Source organism: Lethenteron reissneri, chromosome 21 (assembly GCF_015708825.2).
Source record: "Lethenteron reissneri isolate LAM-NWPU_2019-01 chromosome 21, ASM1570882v1, whole genome shotgun sequence".
In the NCBI taxonomy this organism is placed as follows: Eukaryota; Metazoa; Chordata; class Hyperoartia; order Petromyzontiformes; family Petromyzontidae; genus Lethenteron; species Lethenteron reissneri.
The window spans coordinates 312,889-338,106 of NC_083799.1; the positions used below are offsets into that span (position 1 = coordinate 312,889).

General features: G+C 42.0%; 1 protein-coding gene across 2 annotated transcripts in view; it reads right to left on the reverse strand.

The window, feature by feature from the left end:
• LOC133344998 (inactive dipeptidyl peptidase 10-like) overlaps nt 1-25,218 on the reverse strand; it is a 543,079-nt gene that overhangs the window by 13,617 nt on the left and 504,244 nt on the right. For both annotated transcript variants that reach the window (XM_061555335.1, XM_061555334.1), the window contains exons 17-23: nt 19,809-19,856; nt 16,487-16,585; nt 12,686-12,755; nt 9,685-9,879; nt 8,619-8,673; nt 5,384-5,483; nt 1,675-1,733 (exon numbers count right to left, since the gene is read on the reverse strand). In XM_061555335.1, the coding sequence (XP_061411319.1) occupies nt 1,675-1,733; nt 5,384-5,483; nt 8,619-8,673; nt 9,685-9,879; nt 12,686-12,755; nt 16,487-16,585; nt 19,809-19,856 (626 nt within the window). The remainder of the gene's footprint in view (nt 1-1,674; nt 1,734-5,383; nt 5,484-8,618; nt 8,674-9,684; nt 9,880-12,685; nt 12,756-16,486; nt 16,586-19,808; nt 19,857-25,218) is intronic.

Sequence of the window (25,218 nt, forward strand, 5' to 3'; positions counted from 1 at the left end):
AAACAATTCACTTATATTTAATTGCTCTCATTAATTTAGTGCAAGCTACTCATTACCTAAGGGAGCTAGAACAAGTTTAAGTTTATTTAAAATTAGGTGACAAATTGTTCTCAGACATACATTTTTTAATTCATCTCAACAGCTTTTGAATGCATCCACTGATGACAAACTGCCTGTGGCATGCTCACGGCGATGTATTCTCAACATGTGCTCTCTCCATTGTAATTCTGTTGCTCCAATTGTTGCTACACAACACTGCCCATGAATATGGCTGTCATGATATACCATGATATATCATACACTATACAATCCATAATCGTATTGTCCATTTTGAAAAATATTATTATATTGTGATTATCACAGCTCATTTTATTTTCCGCAATATTTTATTTTGTGACAAAATATCTATTAAACTAAAAATCATTAAATTACCCCTTAAATTAGTGATTTGCACGGCAATTATACGATGCAATCATCATTCTTGTAGTTTATTCCAATTATTTTGTGTAACTGATGGTATGTGCATGATACGCGTTATAGATTGCAATCAGTGTGTTGAGTCAACTGCTATTGAATAACTTTTAAAAGTCATCTTTATTCAGATCAGAGGTATAAAAAAGTGAAACAGAATATTCATATTGTGAAATTCAATACTGTATCATATCGTGAAAAATGATATCGTGCCAACTGTAGTCATGACACCAATGTTAGTAATTTAAATATACAGTATAGATATTTTCAACTTTATCCTGAAATGTATGGCGAGGTCTTTTTCAAATATATATTTTGAAAACGTATTCTTCAATTAAAGTAAGGTGTGTCACCCCATGATTAAAACTGTATTTTGTCAATCCTCTTTGCAACAGTATTGGACATGCATTTCAAGTCGCATTCTGATTGCATTAACGTAAAGTTGCTCGCTCATGCATATCTGGTCTGTCGCACCCTTGTCTACTAAATACTCATAAATTGCATCCCGACGATAGGACAGAATAGGCAATACAATTACAGCTAGTTATTATCTTTTTGAAAAGCTGCATATTTCAGGCTGCTGGCAAAGTGCACACGGAGGGTGAATTTCACAGTTTGGATGTATGAGGAAAATAGCAGCATGCATGATCTTCACGCTCAGAGAGGACCAAGTTAAAGATGAATGCCTTTTAAAAGCAGGTGAAAATCTTGGGGGAATTAGTATTGCCATCTAGGAAGGGCACAGAGATAGTGGTTGCAGCAAGGGTGAACATTTCTCTCCTTGTGTATGGCCATCATTTAACATCAGCTTTCACCAACTGCTAGCTGATTATTTTCCCACCTATCACTATGTAGGAAACTAAGGTTTTCAAGTTTGAGGGTAGAATATCAATTGTCAGTACTGCAGTGGCAGGTGTATATTTATGGCCCACATTCAAACACATCCCCATTATAGCTGCCAAAATTGTTGTCAAGTGCCCTTCTTTTATTTCAGAAGGCCAGCGATTCCACACAACAACCGTGGGGAATTTGACATGTGTAAAAGCAAACCACACATGGCATTTTGAAATAAAGCCCCCACAGTGCCACCTTGCAATGAGATAAGCGACAACATGTCAAACGTAATTGTAAAGGCTTTAAAACCGTATGAGGCATCGGCAGCATTCAACAAGAGGGACAATAAGCAAGCTGTAGCTTACGTACCTCGTATATTTTTTCATCATGATTTGGGTGGCCAAGGTAGCGCTCAGAAAAAGCAGACGCTGGAAAGATGACAAAAATACCTGTTACATTTAGTCATACATACAAGATGTATTGTGCTTATATACAACATTTTCAATCAAACTAAATAACATTTCAAAATATTACGTAAAAAAAGAAAGTATGTTTAAATATATCGATATATATAAAAGTAAAAAATTGTGTGTGGGTTTGTGTGTGGTCGCACGCTTGGCTCTCCAACGGTGGGGTTTACGAAAAAAAATAGCCAGGTACCACGCCGTAAGCCCCGCGGTGAACAAGCGCTATTCATTTTTCACACCCGTCAACTTTAAATTAGTTTAATTAGCGAATTTGTGCAGTTTGCGTTCATTTATTTATTAACAAGTCACACGCGTTCGGTGGGGGGGGCGGCTTTTACCAAGTCGGTCGGGGTGAGGGGGACATTTTCACACAAAACGCTGAGGTTAATTATTAAAAATGTGAAGTCACGTAGGTACCCCCCCCCCCCCCCATGTGTGCAGTTACTGCTATAGAGTCCCTACATTAATATTATATAGTGCTTCGATAGTCATTATTGTAGCGTGGCCGGGGGGAGTGGCCCAGTCCACAGCCTGCCAGGGAGCCACCTCGGCCGGCTGCACAATCTAGGCGAGGCCGCGGGTTCTGCACGGGACTAGGCCTCACCACGGTAATGTTAAGTACAATTTTATTGCTTCTGTCGCTAAACTCACGTATATAGAAAAAGTGATATTAAAACAATTGGTTACGAAATATAATAATCATTTTGTTTGTGTGCAGACAACTTTTTTTATTGCTTCTTTCGCTAACCTCACGTAGATAGAAACCTATTATTTATTTAATAACCTTGTAAATAATAATTAACTTTTTTTTGCATGCAGACAAATATTATTTCATTTTCTTGCTTCTTTTGCTAAACGCACGTATATAAAAACCTATCATTTACATAACCTTGGAAATATTAACATCATATTGTTTATGTGCACGAAAATATGATTTCATTTTCTTCTTTCGCTAAACTTACATACATTCAAACCTATTTTTTTAATAATCACCTTGCATTTATACGAATAATTATGTTTGTGTGCAGACAACCATTTTTCACAATGTACTTGCGTTTTTATGTGTGTGCCTATGTCTTTGTGTCCATGTGAGTCCATCTGCATGTCAGCGACGGTCGCTTTGTGTGTGTGTGCGCAAGTCGATGTGTCTTTGTGTGTGTCGATGTTTGTTTGCGTCGATGTGTATGTGTAAGTCCAAGTGTGTGCGTAAGTCCATGTGTGTGTGCGTAAGTCCATGTGTGTGTGCGAGTCAATATGTGTGTCAGTCGATGTGTCTGTCAGTCGATGTGTTTGTGTGCCAGTCCATGTGTGCGTTAAAGTCGATGTTTACGTGTTTGTAAGTCAATGTGTGTGTCCGAATCGATGTGTCTGTTTGTAGGGCATTGTGTGTGTCAGTCTGTGTATGTGTGTGAGTCTGTGTGTCTGTCGACCCGTGGCACCTGGGTCTGCCCCGTGACCTCCTGCCAGCGGGCGTTCGACACTTCACGTGACCTCAAGGTGCACATAGCCTGGCACAAGCGTCGTGGTGACGTCACCACCACTTTGTGGCGAATGGCGGTTGTTGTTGTGTGCAAGTCGATGTGTGTGCATGGCTCCATGTGTGTGTGTAAGTCCATATGTGTGTTTAGGTCCATGTGTGTGGTTGTCTATGTATGTGTGTGAGTCGCTGTATGCATGTACGTTGATATGTGTGTGTAACTCTATGTGTGTGCAGCTGAAGTCAATGTCTGTGTGTGTGAGTCCATATGTGTGATGTGTGTGTGTAAGTCGCTGTGTTTGTGTGTGTGGGTCGCAGGGGCGGTTTCTTCATTAGGGCGATTGGGCGACGCACCACCAATGTCATTGAACCACAGAGTCACGCTAGCCGTCACTGTCAGCCTCTGGATATAGTCCAATCAGCTTCATGTCACGTTCTGTGGAGTACCGCCTCTTTTTGGGCGATTTCACTCCGGCTGAGAATCGCCCCGAGTGGCCCCATAGACTTACATTCAAAGATGTTTTTTTTCGAACGGCGGGCGCTCCAATGCATTCTCTATGGCTTCCGGGAGGGCAAGCCCTAACGTGCTTACGTCATCATACGTGCTAACGTCATCATACGTAAGCACGTTTCATCCAACAATATAATTTATCGCCACATAGTGGAATCTTTAATAAAATTAACTTGAGTGGTTTGTTTTAATAGTGAGTATAGAAACAAACAAGATGTATTGTAAGAGTCACTTTATTTTTCATTAATATTAAAGAAGTGAAGTTGCCTTTACATGCTTAAGCTGTTAATTTATCCATTGCATGGGTGGACCTTATCCTTATCAATCATCCAGACATTTGCCCCCCCTGAGAGATTTTGCAGGAGCCGCCACTGGTGGATCGATGTCTGTAAGTGTGTGTAAGTCGGTGTGTGTCTGTCTTTTTGACCCGGGCAACGCCGGGTACTTCCCGCTAGTATATATAAAAGGGAAATTCGTGAATGTGTGTCTGTTCGAAATGTTTAGCATACTTCCCAACATGCAACAAACTTGAAATTTGGCATGTGGGTAGCTTCCAGACTGTACACAATGCAAAAAGTATAAAAATAGACTTTTGTATTTGGGGAGGGGGGGGGGGCGCAATAATGGATATATTTTGCACGGCAAGTGAGTGGTGACATCACATCTGTGATGTCACAGCGTTACGCAGTGTGACTGCTGACGTCACGCATCTTCCCCCCACCCTCCGCGTAGGCCGTGTATTAATCCAAGACAAGAATCCAAGTCTCGGGCGACATACTCCAATACTGTCCAAGTGAGAAACACTAGTGTTTACTAAACTAACCCCACGGTCAATTATAATATCATGTAAAGGCTGGCAATTCCACAGTTCCTTCCATCATAGTTAACCATGACATTCTTAGCCATACTGAACACAACAATCTCATCTGACCTGTCAGGAAATGGCTATACAGGACAACTCATCTTATCTGCGATGAAATGAGGTATCGATAATCAGGGATCTTATTATCCGTGGGGTGAGCTGCGAATTCACTCCACTTATCTGCTGGGGTACATGCAAACATATTTAATGAAAATTATAGACCATTTCATTATGACATGGCCCAGTGGTAGTGCATACAGTGCACATTAAAGATCCCCTGATGTAATGTGTGCTTGCATCATGGTCCAAATTTTAAAGATTACCCAAACTACTCAATTGGGACTACACGTCGCTACATTGCCCCTACTGGTATAGACTATACATCTGTGAAACATAGTACCTTTGCGATATCCCTGGGCTATAAGAATAATGAACAAAAACATGTTCATATTTTACAAGGTAAGGCCCACTGAGCTATTTCGCTTTATTTTAGAAGCGACCTGGCCACAAATGATAGCTCAACGAAGTGGCTTATACACGTGGAGATTTATAGCAGCCAAATACTCGAAACACATGTTTCTAAATGTGGAGGGAAAAACCGGAGGACCGAGAGAAAAATCCACGTGACCACAGGGAGAACATGCACACTCCAAATACCTCTATACCAGGCGAGGTAGTTAACATCTCACCACCATGGTGAGAATGGCGCAAATACCAAATGTACTAAATTACTGCTCATTATCAAGGAGCGCATCTCCTACCATAGAGTCGCCAGTCAGTGATGGGAGCCACAGCAACGCCACACTTAAATAGGGCTTCTCCAGAGCCGAGCAGCAGCGTGGTGACATATCCTCCATAAGCCTGCGAAGAAACACAGCAGTGTCAATCCAATTTCCACAGACACATAAAATGAAAGAAGATTAAATAAACAGGCAAGGAAGTTTAATACATTGCCGAATAGAAATACATTATTATCTGTTGGCCCGTGGTCAATTGCAGATATTTTATCAGGAACGTTACTGATATCACCGGCTGAGATCCTGAGTGGGACACATCGTGAGCTTGCTTGACGTAAAGGAAATCAATGTTTCTACTAAGCTGTTGAATCATACATGTAGTTCCATATTTATTTTTGCATGTAGTTAAAGGTTTTGTGTGTGTTTGTTTTAGTATTCAATTTCATGATTTTATTTTACAATTGTACTTTTATGCATTTCCCAAACCCATATCTCCCTTTGGAAAAGATAAGTGTGTCTCAGCAGGGCTCACGTTAATTACAGGTTTCTGTTTAAAAAATAGGTTATGACCAAATCATCTAAATATACCTGATCTCATTCGATCATAGAAGCTAAATATGCTAGTGCTTGGATGGGCAACCACCACACACACTCGACAGTTATAGGTGGCTGTGGGGCCATTTGCTGGGCAGCAGTAGGCAGTGCATAAACATTTATAGTTGTACTCTACTTTCTATGCTGCCACATTTATAGTAAAGCATTTATTATGACCGCCATGACTCACACGCAGCACGGAGAGGCCCTCATCCAGCGGCGGACTGACAAAAGCGGATGTGCATATACGTGTCTAAATTAATCATGTTTCCCACGATCATTTGTTTTGGCAAGGCAACCTTGGGCTGGCTTCGACTTTACCAAGTCCGATCAAAAGAGTGTGGCCACATAAAACAATTGCCCTGGTCACCATGATCATAATGAAAAGAGACAACCACATTGTGAGGCCTGAACGTCTGGGTTGTGCAATGTAAATCCTCCCAATGCTCATGTATGGCTGCCGTGAGTATAAATCTATCAATAACATTCCCAATGAACATCTTATGGAGAGAGTTTCCACCCCACCATGGGATTGTGGAATTTCCACCACTAATTCAGGGCAGCCGAGAGAATTAAGCACCGGTCAATTGCTCAATCGAGCAGCAAGACACTGAGTTTGCCTTTTGTTTGTATTCACAGTCACATTGGGAATACAAATTGCGTTACTACCAGAATCAAAATCTTTATTTATACCGGAGGAATCCTATGAGCTATGAAGCTCTTTTTTTTACAAATGTCCAGTAAGGGCAAGTCAGATAGTTACAACAACAAACAATAGGAGTGCAAAGTAGGGAAAGATATGCAAATCATGAAACTATTTTTATTTCATACAAATAAACCAATTTTTATCTTTTTCTAGATTTGAAGCTTTCGTGACTGCAAGGATCCATACTCTTAGTTCTTTCGGTAAAGTCACGTAGGTAAAAAATGAAATTAAAATTAATAAAAATAAAACAATAAAATCACGACGTTTCGGAGGCAACACAAGTCCGAAACGTCGTGATTTTATTGTTCTATTTTTTATTAATTTTAATTTCATTTTTTACCTACGTGACTTTACCGAAAGAACTAAGAGTAACAATTTTTATCTCACCAAGTAAAGCCCAACTGAGCTTTTAGCTTCTGTTTCAGTAGCGACCTGGCCACAAATGATAGCGCAAACGAAGTGGCTCATCATGTGGAAATTATAGCAGCCAAATAATATAATTAATCTAGGCCCCTAACATGGCGCAATCACAAAATGAGTATGCTGGGCCGACAGTAAATTATAACTCGTGTAAAATGGGTCCACATAAATGTATTAAACTTAGCACCATGGCAGCCCGTACAGGCTAACGTTGCAGATGCCTTACGCTGAGTGCTGCATAAATCAACGCCCGAATGTCTACGCTCCTTTGAGGTCACAGAATGAACAGCTGCTCCTTTTAATTGTATGAAATGAGGTAACTGGTCGGGTTAAAGGGGTCTCCAGATTTACCATGTGCACTAAAATGACAGTTGTAAGTCATTTTGCTCTGGTGAGGCTGCAGACTTTAATCGTGTTGGACGGTGCTACAAATAGCGCTGCGCTGTTGATTAAAACACCGTCCAAATAAGTTAAATGTAAAATTTAGCACGCAGCCCACAGACAGCTGCATTAATCTGCAGCGAATGCTGCCCACACTTTTTTGTGAACCCAAACTTAATTTCATTTTCTCACATTATAATAATTCATCCGCATAAAGCATCCAACGTTCAATTATGCTGCTTTCCTTGTTTTCCATCCATAACTGTCGTTTATAAAGAGCAGTTCCCATTAGCTAAGTGGCTGATAAAGAAAAAAAATGAGTGGCAAGATGGGAACCTCATTGTTAAAGGGCTGTCAAACTGAATTCCACCTGCTATAAATTGCTGATGGTGCTGCAGTGGCTAGCGTAAATTAGCAGGCTGATGGCAAAGGACAAAGTGGAGTAATTGCTCACTCTGTCCAAAGTCCCATAATTAGCAACATCAAGCTGCTGATGGAGAAGTGACAGAATAATTATTCTCTTCAGTTATGGTTTCATTTAATCAAGATGCCTTTGACGACTAGAGAACAGTATTCATTTGTATGGTAACACTCTGCAAGCGTGCAGTCAGGTACGGCTGAGACTACAACACACACTTCGATCACAACAGGAATGTCAAACATTCAAATCCTAATTTCGTGCTGGCTCAGCATATCTACTCTCTCGGGTCAATAAGGTGTGCACTTTCTTTGTAGGAAGCCAACAGGGCTGCTTGTAAGTGGAGGAGGGGCCCCGCCACGAGCATGCGGAAATTCTGCCACCGGCTCTGGGCTACCAACAGAGATGGGCATAGCCCCATCAATTGTTTGAGCAGAAAGTCCCTTTGACTTTAATTTGACTTGATTCTTTAAGGACAAGTGTCATTACCAATTGTTAACATAACCGATTCCAATACGAGATGGTAAAAAACAAACAAGGAAAGGATACCTTGTGATATCTAGGCTAGGCTATATTTTTTTTATTTGTCCTTATGTCGCAATTTGTATAGCTAGGTTAACCTTGGATATCGGTGTAAAACATCGTGGACGAATATTGATTGCAGTACGAACATAAACGGCATTCAAGGCACTAAATTGTGTGTGTAAACATTGCATGAACTGAAATGACGGTGTAATTACCTTTCCATACACCCCAATTCGCAACTTGTCAACATAAGGAAGGTCCAAGAGTGTCCTGTGAAAACAAATGTCAGCATTTAGCGCTGCTGTAATGGCCACTATGTCTGCGTCACCCAGAGAGCTCATGGCACGGCCAACTGCGGTAAAATTGACGACCTCGAGAACTAAACACTACCCTCCACGCGGCCACCTCCCGTGTGAGCCACTGCACTTGGACTCTCAACCAGAGCCACTTTCACACGCAGCTGTTAGTTTTTTCTGGCGCTATGGCAAGATACTCTTTGGTTCTTTTGGTAAAGTCACGTAGGTATCCAATATTTTATTTATTTTATTTTATACCTACGTGACTTTACCGAAAGGACCAATAAGTATGGATCGCTGCAGTCACGAAAACTTCTAATTTATGGCAAGATGTTAAGTACCTCTCCCGGTATACAGGCGATCGTGGGTTCGATCCCATCCCTGACGTCTGTTGTACACTGGGAGTTTGCTTTTCTCTCTCTCCCCGAGGTCACATGAATTTTTCTCCGGGTCCTCTGGTTTTCTCCTCCACATTTACAAACATGCGCTTAGAGTATTTGGCTGCTCTAAATTTCCACGTGATGAGTAACTTCGCTGCACTATCATTTGTGGCCAGGTCGCTTCTGAAAAAAATCTACATAGCTCAGTGGACCTTACCTGGTAAAATAAAAATTTGTTTAGTTTAGTTTTGGCTTAGTTCTTGTCCAAAATTGCCCAAGTCAGGGCAGATGTTATTAATGCGTGCAGGTGTAAGTGTTGCAATTCCTGCATTGCATTTTTACAACTCTTCATGGAGAAATTTCGCCCGTGCACATGAGGTGATAACATTCGAGCAAGGCATGCCTGAACCAATCCTGGTGACTTCCAAATGTTTATAGGCAAGTACCCTCTATTTTGTGTTAAGTAAATAAAAAGTACATATTTTTTACATCTCATCAGCAGCCACAAGGCATTCTGATCACTTTGTCCGTGTGTAAACACAGTGCGTCGCCGTGGGCGAAATATGGAGTGACCACTGGGCATGCAGGGGCGCGACCGCGGGCACCTCAGAGCTGCGATCTGGTCGCGGTCTTCCAATGCCCCCAGGCGGTGGTGCAGCTCGTGCAGGAGTTTGTTTCCGCGGAAGCCGGAGCCCCGCCCGTCGAAACGCGCGGTGATGACACCGACCGAGCTCACCAGGTGCGTCTCCCAGTCCACTCGGAACTCCTCCGTGACCACCTGGCTGCCGGGAGAACTGTCGCTGTGCCCCGGGACAGGGGGGACGTGAAGAGAAGAAAGTGCACTGAGCAGATGGGAGCATTTCAAAGGGCACCCCCAGTGCTAGTTGTCACTGTGCAGCATGTATGTATATATGTATGTTGAACTGTACGTAGCCAACCATGCTAATGTAGGGAAGGGCAACAGACTAAACACAAAACACAGTTATAAAGAAATGAGTGTTGAATCAAGATTTAAAAGTGCATAGCTCCAGAGCCTTCCTAATATCGGAAGGAAGAGCATTCCAGATGGCCGCAGAAGAGCATCTGAAAGCGCGCAATGTGGTGACCGCCTTTGTTCAATGGCTGGAGTTTGCGTTATGTTTCATTCTCCTTGACGAGATCAGCAAGGTATTGCGGTTGATTTGTGGCTAAGCACAAGGTAAGTCAGTAACGGCCTGAAAGTAGGCATCAGACTGCCTTCATTGTGCTTACTTTCAATTTGACAGTCTTAATTATTACTTAAAACTTTCGTGACTGCAGGAATCCATATTCTTTGTTTCTTTCGGTAAAGTCACGTAGATAGGAAAATAATAATAAAAAGAAAGTGAATAAAATTTAAATAAATAAATAAAATAATAATAAACCCAAAACCATTAATGTAGAATGTAGCCTGCTTCTTAATCGGAGTGAGTGTACTGGCAGTCTACAACGTAGACTGTAGCCTGGTTATTAAGTTTGGTGAGTGTACCGGCAGTCTATAATGTAGACTGTAGCCTGGTTATTAAGCTGAGTGAGTGTACCGGTAGTCTATAATGTAGACTGTAGCCTGGTTATTAATCTCGGTGAGTATACTGGCAGTCTATAATGTAGACTGTAGCAATGGTTATTAGGCTAGGTGAGTTTACTGGCAGTCTATAATGTAGACTGTACAAATAGTTATTGAGCTGGGTGAGTTTACTGTCAGTCTATAATGTAGACTGTAGCCTTGTTATTAAGCTGGGTGAGTGTACTGGCAGTCTATAATGTAGACTTTACAAATAGTTATTAAGCTGGGTGAGCGTACTGGCAGTCCATAATGTAGACTGTAGCAATGGTTATTAAACTGAGTGAGCGTACTGGCAGTCCATAATGTAGACTGTAGCAATGGTTATTAAACTGAGTGAGCATACTGGCAGTCTATAATGTAGACTGTATCCAGGTTTTTTTTTAATCTTGGTGAGCGTACTGGCAGTCCATAATGTAGACTGTAGCAATGGTTATTAAACTGAGTGAGTGTACTGGCAGTTTATAATATAGACTGTAGCCTGGTTCTTAACCTGAGTGAGCATACTGGCAATCTATATTCTTGGTTCTTTCAGTAAAAAAATTGAAGATTTTTTTTATTTTAAAAACACGACGTTTCGATCACAACACATTATAGATTGCCAGTACACTCACCGAGGTTAAGAACCAGGCTACAGTCTACACTTTCGACTGCCAGTACACTCACCAAACTTAATAACCAGGCTACAGTCTACATGATAGACTGCCAGTACACTCACTCCGATTAAGAACCAGGCTACAGTCTACATTAATGTTTTTTTTATTTTGTTCACTTTCTTTTTATTATTATTTTTTCTATCTACGTGACTTTACCGAAAGAAGCAAAGCATATTGATAGTCTAACTTATTGTTTTCATTATCAGCGGAGGGATTGGGTGCTTGAGAACACCTAAGCAGAGCCAGCGAGGTACATGCTGCAAGTAACAGATTACTGTCATCTGATTACTCAAGGCAGGTGCTAGTAATACTGTACGATTATACGTCTTTGGTGTGTCATTCAATTACTGTTACTAAGCATGTACTGGTTGATTAAGTTTTAAAATTGGATTCATAAAACAAAGAAAAAAATCTACACTATGGGGACCTCATTTGCCAGTAAAAATATGATAATTGGTTCTTTACCCTTCTATCTGGCAACAAAACTGACACCTTTTTGCAAGGAGTCATGTTTGCATAGACCGCAATACCTGCAGTCATAATACAAACAAAAGAACATAACTCTGATAATGTGCACTGTCCTTGAAGTTGATTGGTCCAATGAAGTTGATTGGTCCAATCAACTTCAAGGACAGTGCACATTATCAGAGTTATGTTCTTTTGTTTGTATTATGACTGCAGGTATTGCGGTCTATGCAAACATGACTCCTTGCAAAAAGGTGTCAGTTTTGTTGCCAGATAGAAGGGTAAAGAACCAATTATCATATTTTTACTGGCAAATGAGGTCCCCATAGTGTAGATGCTTGCCCCGAGCTCTCATACTCTGATGGTGCATTGTCCTTGAGTTGTGCGCCTTTTGGCGTCATCTGGTCCAACCCGTATGAGACTAGGCTCGAAGGAAAGCTGTCTCGGGTGTGGACCAATCAACTTCAAGGACAGTGCACATTATCAGAGTTATGTTCTTTTGTTTGTATTATGACTGCAGGTATTGCGGTCTATGCAAACATGACTCCTTGCAAAAAGGTGTCAGTTTTGTTGCCAGATAGAAGGGTAAAGAACCAATTATCAAAGAAAAAAATATTCCAAACAACTAACGGGTGAAGACGATTCATGTTACAATGCCTTAAATCTCAGCATGGATAGTGCTGCTGTCATCGCTGCAATTAAACTGTTTTGAGATATTTATTTAGAAATACAAAAGCAATAAAATCGTGCTACTTGTGCAACGCACATTAGGTACATTAAGTGTTGCATGCGGTGTGTATGAAACCCTGCAAGATTGTCATCATTATGCTTTTAAGAACAATAACAATGAAATGACAAGTGTGGATGCCTGAAATGTCATATACAGCACAAGGCACCACTTACACCATGAGCAGCACGGGGTAGTGTGCCCTGTCTGAGAAAGTGATGGGGAAGCTCAGCTGTAAAGGCAGCACTGCAAAAGGAGATACACGCGAAACCCATCACGAACATAATCACCAGCACAATCGCCATTTAGGGCCACGGAAATAATTGAATTCTCTCATCGATTTGGATATCAGTGCCAAGGTAAATGAGATGCCTGGCAGCTCGTGTGTGTTGGGAGAACATTCGGGGGAAAGAGACCGATTTCCTCATCGTTATTATTATCAGCAGTTCATAGCATGTGTATCTCTACAAGGTGTACCATCTATTATGCCTGCGGAGAAATTCACGAGGACAGTCTTTTCCAAGGTGCCGGCTGTTGAAGTTGGTTGATTGACTGCCGACTTTCAAAGAATACAATGTTCATGAGAAAACATGTGGAGTTAACCAACACTACCTATTACCCGTGTCACAATTGTGAACAGATCGACGTATTTTCTTAATGTACTTGGTTTTGGATTACTTTTGCCATCATGGGGCAGGGTCCTGGCTCGTTCAATCAAAAGTTCAGAACATAAGACTTATAAGTCACATGTAATGCATTGCAGCATTATAGGGACGAATTTTAAAACTACTGGAATTATTTCCAATGATTTGGACATGATATAGTGTTTTTCAGTAATAGTTCAGCAATTCTAGCCAATTACATATACTTGAATTGCTTTACTCATTTTCATACTGAGGCAATTGAACAAGGCTTGCGCTCACTTGTACATTCTCTCAATTGGCACTTTCTCTTCATCTCCCTCCGTTCCTACCTTTAGCTGGTGGCAAACATTGTTCTCAGTTGCAGTCTGGGGCTTTTTGCTTGGGGGCAATAAAGATGATTTATTTTGCTAGGGTCCATTTACACACAGAACAAGGAAACTGGCCAACAATTATCTGAAGTGCAAAGTACCATGCCAAGTATACCCCACAGCATCCAGCATATCCCCTTAAGGGGAGAGACACAGTGAGGTTATGTGTGTGGTTTGAATAACAAGGGTTTGACACCTATGCCAAGCACAGCAATGCAATGTTATACAATGTGGGCGTGGGGGCTACTGCCCCGAAGATGCTCGGTTGAAATGTTTCAGCAACCCACGGTTAAACCAGTTTTTCAAATGTATGGAGTTGATGGTATACACCTATTCACTATGTGTGTGTGTGTTTATAATGTGTAAAAATTGTATGTGTGTAACAATTCTCACAACTGTGCAAAACATGTATACAGTTTACTCATATTCTAAGGACAGTGTCACTGAGCCACAAGTCTATTTTTGAAGAGCACCTTGCTTGGGATGTTTGGCTCATTCCTTTATTAAATAAAGGAATCATGCGTTTAGAGTATTTAGCTGCTGCTAAAAATATCCACATGACAAGCCACGTCATTGAGCTATCGTTTGTGGCCAGGACACTTCTGAAAAAGGGCTATATAGCTCCGTGGACCTTACCTGGTAAAATATCAACAGTTTTTAGTATGGTCGAAATGTTTCTTTGTGTGGATTACATAACTTTCATCGCACAACTCAGTAGGGAGGAGTGATCTGGCACTGGATTGGCATCACTTTAAACCTCCCCGAGTCTTGCCTAGTGACGTGTGGCGACCGATGTCCATTGTACCGGCAGCACATGGCACAGCTGCGAAGGCAACAGCAGTAGGTGCTTGATAGGTGGGGCTTATGAACTATATTAAATCAATAAAGGAGTCGCTGAGAGCTCAATATGGGTTAACTTCAAAACTTCTCTCAAGAATAAATTTTTGTTCAAGCACCATGTCTCATGAATTACGTTTCCCAACAAATTAAGTTGTAATATTTGCGTCTACAAGACTAAGCCGGGGATCATGACTGCACTAGTGTCCGTGTCCTCGGGCACTTCCCCTCACAGATGCAGCTGCCACGTTTCCTAGCGAGTGACTCCACGCGTGACAGTAACACACACCAGGTTTGGCAGGCCCTTGCCACAACTCGCATAGCCCGTGATCACGTTCACAGGCCATGTTCCCTTGTCTCTGTGTACAACCCAGCCCTCTGTGTACAATGCTATGTGAGCCAATACACGACAGTGGACTGCGGCGCATTGCCTTTTTATATCTTTCCGTGAAGACACAGAAGCCACGCCGGGGACACGGGGTGACATTTTCACTGCAGAGAAACTATACGACCGTAGCCATTGTGGCTCCAGTGGCGACGGCCACTCAGGCAGCAAACGTTTAAAAAAATACGACCAACTTGCCTTCTGGTGCGAGCTTAGCCAGGTGCTTGTGCAATAAATCTTCATGATTTGATGGTCACATCCATACAGTGTTATCTAACAGAACACTCTATGACTGGACTATTACTTTGAGGTTGTTTCCTCCTAACACGTGATTGTTCTGGCAGTGGGTGAGCAGTTACTATCAGCCCAAAAACTCTCACTTGTCACTGCTAGCCAATCTTCAGCGGAGGGCTTGGAGTAGCTTCCTTGTGCACAATTCTACACACAAACGTATTGAATACTGTGTCACTGCCACTGTGATGGAATATTTATATTCCTTGGAGTGTATAGAGCACTGACTACAGAGGCGTTACATAACATTCTGTGCAAAGCCATGAGCACTTTGACATTCACTAGTAACATCCGGATAAGCACAAAGTAAACCACGAAAAGAAAACTTTTCCAGTAAAACTATCGTGCATGTAAGACAACCTTGATTGTTTATTACTCTTAATATTCTGTCATTGATTGCACTTAATTTGCAACGACTACCAATCATGAATACCTGCCTGGTATAACAGTGTGGTTAAAGCTTTTGACTCAAAATTGCAAGCCTATAGGTTCATTTTGATTGGTTGATGACCTCAGACCTTTATCCTTTTGAGGTAAGTAAACTTAAGTACTATTTCTTGTGAAGTCAGTAATGAATGGTATAGAGAGACACATCTTCTTTGGATGGACTGGCCACCACCATTGGAATGTGGATTTTTCAGCACTCGCTCCAGGCCATAAAACGCAGATGAGAAGCCTCCCAGCATTCATCTGAGCGAATAAACAATTTAACTTGGTCTTGATTCAATATGCACACACATTATTCAAGCACAAGTGTTGTTCACCCTCAAACCTCTTTGGGGCTAACTGTTTAACCCCCTCAACAGAAGGTACCGATGACCCCTTAACCCACATTGCTAAAACTAGATCAAGTTTGTCAGACTTATGCGTGAGCCTGGTCGAGGTCAAACTAGACCCTAGCCAGGTGAGGACCAACCTGGCCCACGTCCCTACGAACGGCGTGGCATTTCTCCCACCAGCTCCACGCCCTGACTCAAGCCTATACACTCATAGCCACGTTCTCTCTCGATGCCAGCGGCCTCGTGCCTGACTTCCGAAGGGTGCACAGTCGCTTGGCAGGCATTTAGGCGCGTTAATAATGTAAAGATAATGATTAGATGCCGTTTATTATGAAGGAAGTTGGGGACATAAACGAGACATGGAGAATCATCTCCATTTTGATGGCCAATGTTGACTTCCCACAGAGCAGACACAATGTTAGGTTTTACATGGCAATCTACCATACCATTTTGGTGTTTCCAATATGTACAAATTCTTGCTTATAAACATAGTTTAGGTGAAAGCATTAAGTGTGGCTCTCTAAAACCAATTATTTTAATAATAAAATTAACAGGCTACACATTTTTGGGATAAAAAAATATTAAGTTCCAGTAGCTAAGACCAAAAGCAGGAATAAGTAAATAAGCACCTGAGAAAAAAATCCCATCAATATATTTTTTCAAATTCACTTACCGTAGTCATCTATATGGACATCGTGGTACTCGGTCCTGGGCATCAGCTTTGTAGCCACTGCCTCTCGAAGTAACGTATTGTTCTCCAGAGTCATGTAATCTGTCACGGTGAGCAGCGGCCCGGGGGTTACCAGCGTGCCGCCTCGGCAGCCACTCCAGTCACATCAACACACATCGTCAACCCACAGAGTTTGTAAAGTTATTTAAAACACTACAATAGGTTCTCCATTGCTTTGAAATATCAAAATAGTTTTGGCTCCACGATGCAAAACAAATTAGTTTTTTTACATCGCGTCTAAACGCAACCACATCTCAAGCTTCTTTAACAAAAAGAATGGTGCATGGGCATCCTGGAGAAATTAGGCATATTTAATAAAACGACAGTCACGGGCAAATGAGAAGAGGAAAATCTTGAGCCTGGATTTGCACAATTGCTATTCGATGGTGTCGACAGCTTGTGTGGCTAGGGCAGGGGTCGAGAACCTTTTTGACTGGGAGAGCCATAAAAGCCAAATATTTCTAAATATATTTCATTGAGAGCCATATAGTATTTTTAACGTATAATAAATTAAATATGTATTTTAATGCGACTTCTGGTGCTGCATGGTTTTGCTGATGGCCTTGTAGTCTGGTTCATACGTGGTGAGGTTGAGCTTCATGCAGGCGTTGAGGCTTCCATCAGTTAAACGTGAGCGTAGGTTGGTCCTAATGTTCCTCATATGCGAGAATGACTGCTCACATGCATATGTAGAGCCAAACATGGTCAATACGGCAATACTCACACGCTGCATTGTGTGGTATGTCACAGGAAGCTCGTTCCAAGTTTTAAGAATCAGCTGGTCTTTAGGTTGAAGATTTTTCATTTCTGTCCACTTGTGTTCCCTCACCAGCTCTGCTCGCTGTCGCGCAAGACTTTCCAACTCTCGATTAAGTGACTTGAACTTTCTCATCCACATGTCTGATGCCTTCAGGTCAGCAACTTCCAGCTCAAAGTCTCCGATAGAGACCCCGGGGATGCATGTCAGGTCGGCTTTGTCCACTGCACACTCATGTGGATGAGTGATGAACTTGAAAAGACCAGTGCGCGCACGAAATTCTCCAAAACGTGCTTTGAATGACTGCAGGAGATTGGACGTAAAGCCAGCTAGCTGCTGGAGATCCAGATGTTGAGTGGAGTCACTTGCTAAGCATGTATCTCTAAATTGTCGCAGTCTTTCAAAGTGCAGAAGACGACCTGTTTCAATGTCCCTAAGAAAGACTTCCAGCTTGCTTTCAAATGCAAACACTGCTTGTTGAAGGGATGAGATTGTATTTCCAATATCTTGCATTTTCACATTGAGCTGGTTCAGATGGCCAGTTATGTCCACGAGATAGTGAAACTGCAGGAGCCAGTCAGTGTTGTTTAGTTCAGGATGCTTGACGCCTTTTATTTCAAGAAAAGTCCGGATTTCACTCAGGCAAGCTGCAAAACGGCTGAGCACCTCCCCCCTTGACAACCAACGCACGTTGTTGTGTAAAAGCAGACCGGGATAATGATTCCCAACTTCTTCTAACAGAGCTTTAAACTGGCGATCATTTAAAGCTCGGGTAACAATAAAGTTGACCACTTGAATGACCAGCGACATCACCTCACCAAGCTCCTGGCCACTCGTCTGAGCGCAAAGCGCCTCCTGGTGCAGGATGCAATGAAAACTTAGGATGGCTCTCTTTTCATGTTCACGGAGAAGCGCTACAAATCCTTTGTTCTTCCCCAACATACAGGGTGCACCATCAGTACAGACAGAAATAAGTTTATCCATCGGTAGTTTTTTTTCTTTAGCAAACTCCATCAAAGACGTGAATATATCCTCTCCTCTTGTTGTCCCTTTCATTGGCAAAACAGCCAAGCTTTCCTCACGCAGTGTGTCACCTGCAGCATACCTGGCAATTATACTGAACTCAGATAGATGGCTAACGTCTGTTGACTCATCTAACGCGAGAGAAAAGTATGTCCCGGCGTTTATGTCCTTAATTTGTGTTTCCCCGACTTGATTTGCCATCATGATGCTACGATCGTGAACAGTTCTTGCTGACAGAGGCATGTCTTTTATTCGTTTGATTATCTTGTCTTTATTTGGGAAGTCATCAAACAGTTCATTGGCCACATCAAGCACGAATGTTTTGGCATACTCGCCATCTGTGAATGGCTTTCCATTCCTTACTATTGCCAAAGCACCCGCAAAGCTAGCGGAATTCCCGTCACCTTGCTTGGTCCACACACGTAGTTGCTGCTGACTCGTCTGCACTCTCCGCTGTAGCTCTTCGCATGCCTTTTTCCTGCTGTCCCCCGCTGGATATTTCGATGCAAATGAAGCATGGTGCGTATCGAAGTGCTGCTTTATATTTGACCGTTTCATCGATGCAATTTTATCATTGCATATTAGACATACCGCAGATCCTGCTCTCTCCACAAATGCAAATTCCTCTATCCACGCAGCCTGGAATGCACGGTAATCATCGTCTTTTTTTCTTTTCACCATCTTTTCCGTTACAAGGGTTGATGCGGATAAACTAGTTGGCTATCTGATCAAATTGATTTCTTCACCTTTACAATGACCCGTGACACTTTAAAATAACACAGTATTATTAAGCAATATCACAAGTATTTTAAAATCAGTTCCAAACTGTTTTTTTATTATTATTTTTTTATTATTTTTTTTCAACTCAAAATTGTCTGGGAGCCATATGCCGTCACTGGAAGAGCCATATATGGCTCGCGAGCCATAGGTTCCCGACCGCTGGGCTAGGGGAAGGCAGTTCCATATGGAAAAGAGTGACCTCCCGCTGAGCAAACCGTTTATTGGGGTCTTTGGCAGAAGGCCTTGGTTGCCGGTGTAGCGAGTACGTTGAGGGGAGTAGAGTGAGATGGTAGGAGAGAGGGGAGAGGTAGGAGAGCGTGTCGAGGGGAGTAGAGCGCGATTAGTGGAGAGAGGTAGGAGTTTCACAAACCAATTTTGGCTTGACCAATGTGAAATTGGTTGAATTTGTCGCATGCTGAAACCATACTCAGACCCTCAATTTTCCAATAAATAGCACCTACCACTCCATCAGCAGATGCAGCTGCACTCGATACTGAGCTGCCACGCTATCTCTACATCTCCCATCTCTATTAGACCTCCTACGCAGAATTTCAGAACAGGCTGCTGGCAAAATGATAGTGAAAATATTCTCACCATATACTCCAAGGATAATTGATTTACATTGTTTATACACGCTGCGTATACCCAAGCTGTCAAATCAATTTGTGTTCATTATGTGTCATTGTTAAAAATAGTCACACTCACTGTTTATGTCGCTCATGGTGTGGACGGTAATCTTGGGGACAGATGGTCCTATAAAATAAAAAAACAACCAACGTCGGTACTGTCATTAAAAACAACAAGCATGAGCATCCCACTGTTGGCCATAATATTCCATATCGGGTTATTATATTAGTTCACTCTAATTTCACGTAGAACTATTGGAATAACATTATAACTGAGGCACATTTAGTTAAACCGTCCAGATTTCAACATAATTGTGTATGTGCCGTACATGTGTCACACACGAGCATTTTTTGACTTTCGCGGCCACTTAGGAAAGCCATGATTTACGACGAGTTTAAAACACCACGAGGAGAGAGGGGGAGATAATGGCTCATCACACAAACACAGGGTAGGGCAAGGCTACATATTGAGCAAAATACAAGGTGGCATAGAACAGGTGTCACCATGAATCTCATTTGCGTTTCTATAACGTATGTAATTATTTAAGGAATGTCACATGTTAGTGAAATTACAAATGATCACCGCGATCATCGACACCAGCCATGATCAATCCACTGCTGGATTGATCGACACGAGCCTCCTCAAGCCAATGCCATCTTTCACAATTTTTCGATTTAACAATCCACATAGCACCTGCACACAACCCGATTTCATTGATCCATCTCCAAGGTGGACGTTTAACCTCTGGGACACATTTCAGTCACTATCTGCCACGTAATCGTTATCGCTGATTTTCGACTATCACCATTTTTAAAGAAGCGTATTGTCCAAGCCCACTCGGTTTTCTCAACAATGTTAATTGTGTCATTCGCTTGCATGTGCTCTCCACTCCACGTGTTCTTCTCTCTATCAAAGTAATTTCAAGCACGAATCTCTTTTTGCCCCTGTTGTGTTCCTGTTTCGTTAAATCAAAAACCATAGCACGCTGTATGCATCGATTAGTATTGCTATTGTTCAGGCACAATGACGTGTTGCTTTTCATTATCCAATTCCAAAAGCACTCCAACCTGCTCTCGGCCACCTTGTTATTTCAACACATTCCTGCGGAGGGAGCTGGTAGGAACGTTGGGTTGCTCGGTCAATGGCCAGAGTCAACGGCGGCGTGGTGTATTCCGCAAATATGGCCGACTGTGAGGGTGGGCAGAAGCCGGCGTGAGTAGGTTAAACGTTGAGTTTTATAAGGGCACCACGGGGTGACCAGCCCCTCCCCACCCAGCCCCACCCTTCCCACCGCCCACCCAGCCCCTCCCCACGCAGCCCCACCTATCCCACCCCCCACCCTCCCCACCCAGCCCCTCCCCACCCTCACCACCCAGCCCCTCCCCACCCTCCTCTCTCCACCCAGCCCCACCCCCCCCAATTTTTGGATGCACGACGGACGGACACAATAATCCCCTGTGGGCTGGTGTAACCAGGAGGTTCCTACCAGTATAATTTATTCTGGTCTGACTTTAATAGCTGTCCCAGGCACACATATACTATGCTGTATGTATGCAAGTTGAACTTATTTAGCACAGTAAGTAGCCAACCATGTTGTTTCTTCCAGTCGTGTATATGTCCAATTATTATTCAAACTTTTTTGTACATGACCTTTGTTTTGTTCATATTTATCCTAAGCCATAATTGCAGGCTTTTATTTATCTATTTAAAAAGTTATTCTGACATTTCCTGTAGTTAATTTCTATTGGACGTCCCGACAACCATCTGAGATGGCGGTTAATGTTTTTTTCATGAATATTTATGCATTACTTTTTCCAATATTTTTTATAGATAATAACTTATAATGTGGCTATGAATAACTTTTGCCATAGCACATCATGTTGCCCGACTTCCTTTATAATATATATTGGGAACTTTCTTCATTCGATCTCAATGCAGCTATCCAAATTTTGTCAAACGTTTTTATTATTTCTAAATGTTTATTTGATTTAGGCCAAGCTTTGTGAGAGCTGGGATAATTGCATCTTGCTTCTACTGAGAAGTGAGTCGAATGCGTGTGTTACTTTGCTGGAAATGCCTGAAATCGTAACTCAGCCGTTTGTCATTTCAATTCAGGGAATCCACTTTGACTCACTGCTGCCACGTGCGTACTGTATTATTGCACACTGTACCTCTCGGCTCAAGTCATAAAAATCAGAAGGGACATTGGGATAAATGTCACGTCCAACTTCTTTTGCTCAGCTGGGCATTGCATTTTTTCGGTGGCTCGTTTTTCCCCAACATTTTCTGCTTTCGCCACTTTTCACAAATGCTCTCATTTACGAAACACAACCATGTTATCAGCTTTCATTTTGGGATGCAAATCAACTTTCTCTGTCACAACATGTGCTGAAAGCTATCTGTCCAAGACAGACAAAGCCATTACTGTTTGGAAACATTTACAAATGTGCTCGTGCGATTGATTGAAGCATAGATGCAATCATCTTCTTTAAGCGTATAACTGCATAGAGGTAATTTAAATCACTGTTGAACACTGTGCCCTTGCAAGTCATGCCAGTCGTGCGTCTGATAAGTGCCGTATTTTATGCCTCACCACTATGGTCGTCATATCCTTGTTGCCTTCAAGTTCCTCAGAATTTAATTAATTTAACTTTTTAAATCGAAAGCAGAGGGAGGCCCCGTGGCACTCTGGCTCAAACCCCACGCATAAACATGCAGGGGAAACAATTAAGGGGGGGCAGCTTCAGTGGATTCAACTAATTTCTGCATCGATGGCACAAAAAAACATCATGTGAGAGTCATTAAAATGTAAATCAACGTCATGGTATGGCGGATGGCTGGGTAGAATATTCTCAGCGTTTTGGTTTAATGAATGATAAAGAATCATTCCACATACCAAAATACTCAAAAAGATATAGAGAGTCACATCATAGAGAGCACCAACTGCAAGAGTGTTTAATCTCAGTGCGGCATCATCAGCACCACCATCAGCATCAGCTGGGCTCTACCCAGTAATGGAGGAAGGCCTCCCCTAGCCGTTGCCACCACTCATGGTCTCACCATATATGTATTTAAGTTGAGTTTCTTTCTCACCATACGTAGCCAATCGCGATAATCGGAGGTGCAGGGGAAGGACAACAAACTAAATACAAAAAGCAGTTCTAAAGACATGAGTTTTAAATCCAGATTTCAAACTGCATAGCTTCAGTGGCTTCCTAATATCGGAAGGAAGAGCATTCCAGGCAGCCGCAAAAATGCATCTTAAAGTGTGCGATGCGGTGATCATCTTTGTTCCATAGATTTCCAAAAGCCCATGCGAAGATGACCGGAGTTTGCGTGATGGTGTATGCTCCTTGACGAGATCAACAAGGTATTGTAGTTCATTGTGGCAAGCACTTTGTGTGCGATTAGTGCGACCTGTGTAAGGAATAAACATTGCTTCATCTCCATGGTGATCATTATTTTGGGTGTGTTCTCTCCTTTGGTTGCAACTCCATCACGAGTATTATTATCCATCATCCCTTTTTGCCATGTCATGCCCAAACCCATTTACATCTTAACCACCAATAAGATGTCTCTTATTTGCAGTGTTGGTTCCTTGTTCCACTAATCCCTCGTTCTGTCTATGCTTTTCTGCGCACTTCACGTTTTTTTCTCATTTTCTTAATCAATATCTGTGTTTCTGATCCGTATGTCATAGCAGACGGTGAGAAAAATACTTAAAACTTTTATCATTATACGTTTATATCTGTGCATGGGAGTTTTTATACAGTAAGATCTCACCATATATATGGTCTGCAGTGTAAATTTCTGCTTCAAATAGAAAAAAAATCCCAGAGTTTGACATTGCAAGTTAATAATGGTCAAACTCAGCAGGGAAAATAGACACAAGCTAATGCAACAAGAGTGAATGGAAGCCTGTAATTCCCAGATGAGCTATAGAAGTACATTATAATCTGTAGCCCTGGTGCTCCATATTAACCCAGCTGGTTCTGTTGCATTTTGTTATGAGAACTGCACATTATACAGGGGGTAAAAATCTACTTGATTTATTTCCATTTAGTTGTTATTTTATTCCATGAATTTTGCAAGTTTATGGCTATAATTTGTATACATACCTAGTGCGAGTACATGCTTTCTGAAAATGCTTAAGCATTTAAAAAACAGTATTGTAACCGTTTGAGGTGCCGCAAATATCCGTTTGTGTACTGCACTTCTACGCTCTCCACCTTCGGCAAGCAGCATTGACCCGCGCGGTGAAGTATGATCAAAGTAACCTCCACAGCCATACAAGGCGTAGGTGGAGGCTCTCATCCAGCAGTGGATTGATAGAAATTGTCTGTGCGTGGAGATTACAAATTTCAGATCCGTGGCGAATGAATGCAGCTGAAAAATGAAAACCACAAAACGACGGTAAACGCCGGTGACAACGTTCAGGAAACGTGGCGGGTGGCTCTGGAAGACACATTTACATTCGTGGTGTGCTCCTAGGCTGTGTTAAAGCAAAGCACAAATGCCGACCAGAATAAATCACGCCATGGCAATGCAGAAGCACCGCGTGCAGCCACTTCTGTATGTATGCAGCCGCTCCTCATTATTTTCCAAAGGGAAGAAATGCACTTAAAGATACTATGCAGGGCTAGGAAAGAACCTTGAAGGAATTAATTTGCAAATTATCAAGAGCATGGATGACCACACAAAAAGACAGTTGAGTTTGATCAGCGGGTCACGTGAGATTGATCAATGGTGGAGTGAGACCGGCAGAGCTTTGTACATTGTGAACCAGGACTTAGACCTACAGTGTTACATTACTGTGGTGAGGGCCAGATCTGTCTGTCTGAGACCGACGACTTGGTAAGCTTGAGGTGGGTGGCTGCCTGGATTTAAACGCCAGATCTCAGCAGAGCTGGCTCACTTATTTAGCAATGTTCCATGAGATTATTGTGTAAAGTTTTCAAAATGTGACAATTATCAAAAGCGCTATGGAAATGTTCTTACACTTCAACTTTACAATATTTAAAGGCTTGAATTATGTTGTTTTCATCGTGACTTGATGCTGAAGCATTTAATGTGATTAAAAGATGGAGTGTTTGCTTCCAATGATATGACGTGTGGTGGCAAATGTAGCAATGCAAAAGGCTATGATGTTATTTTTCAGGGCAATAGAATTGCACCTCTATCCTATTGTGATATCACAAATGGCCGTGACATTGCACCCACTAATGTCGCAAATGACAGATAATAATAGGAATGTAACGTGCTCAGAGGTGCATGGAACTAATGCCAAAATCCCCCAAGCTCTGCGGTTCTCTATATATTAAGATGTCATCAGCTAATTAATGTGTTTACATGTGGGAGGAAATATGAGTACCCGCAGAAGAATCAACTGTGCAAACGGATACACTATCCCATACACAAACAGATGGAGATTAGTATACATGTGACTAGATTAGTCTAACATGTTGTAACATATTCTCCTGGCAAGCCA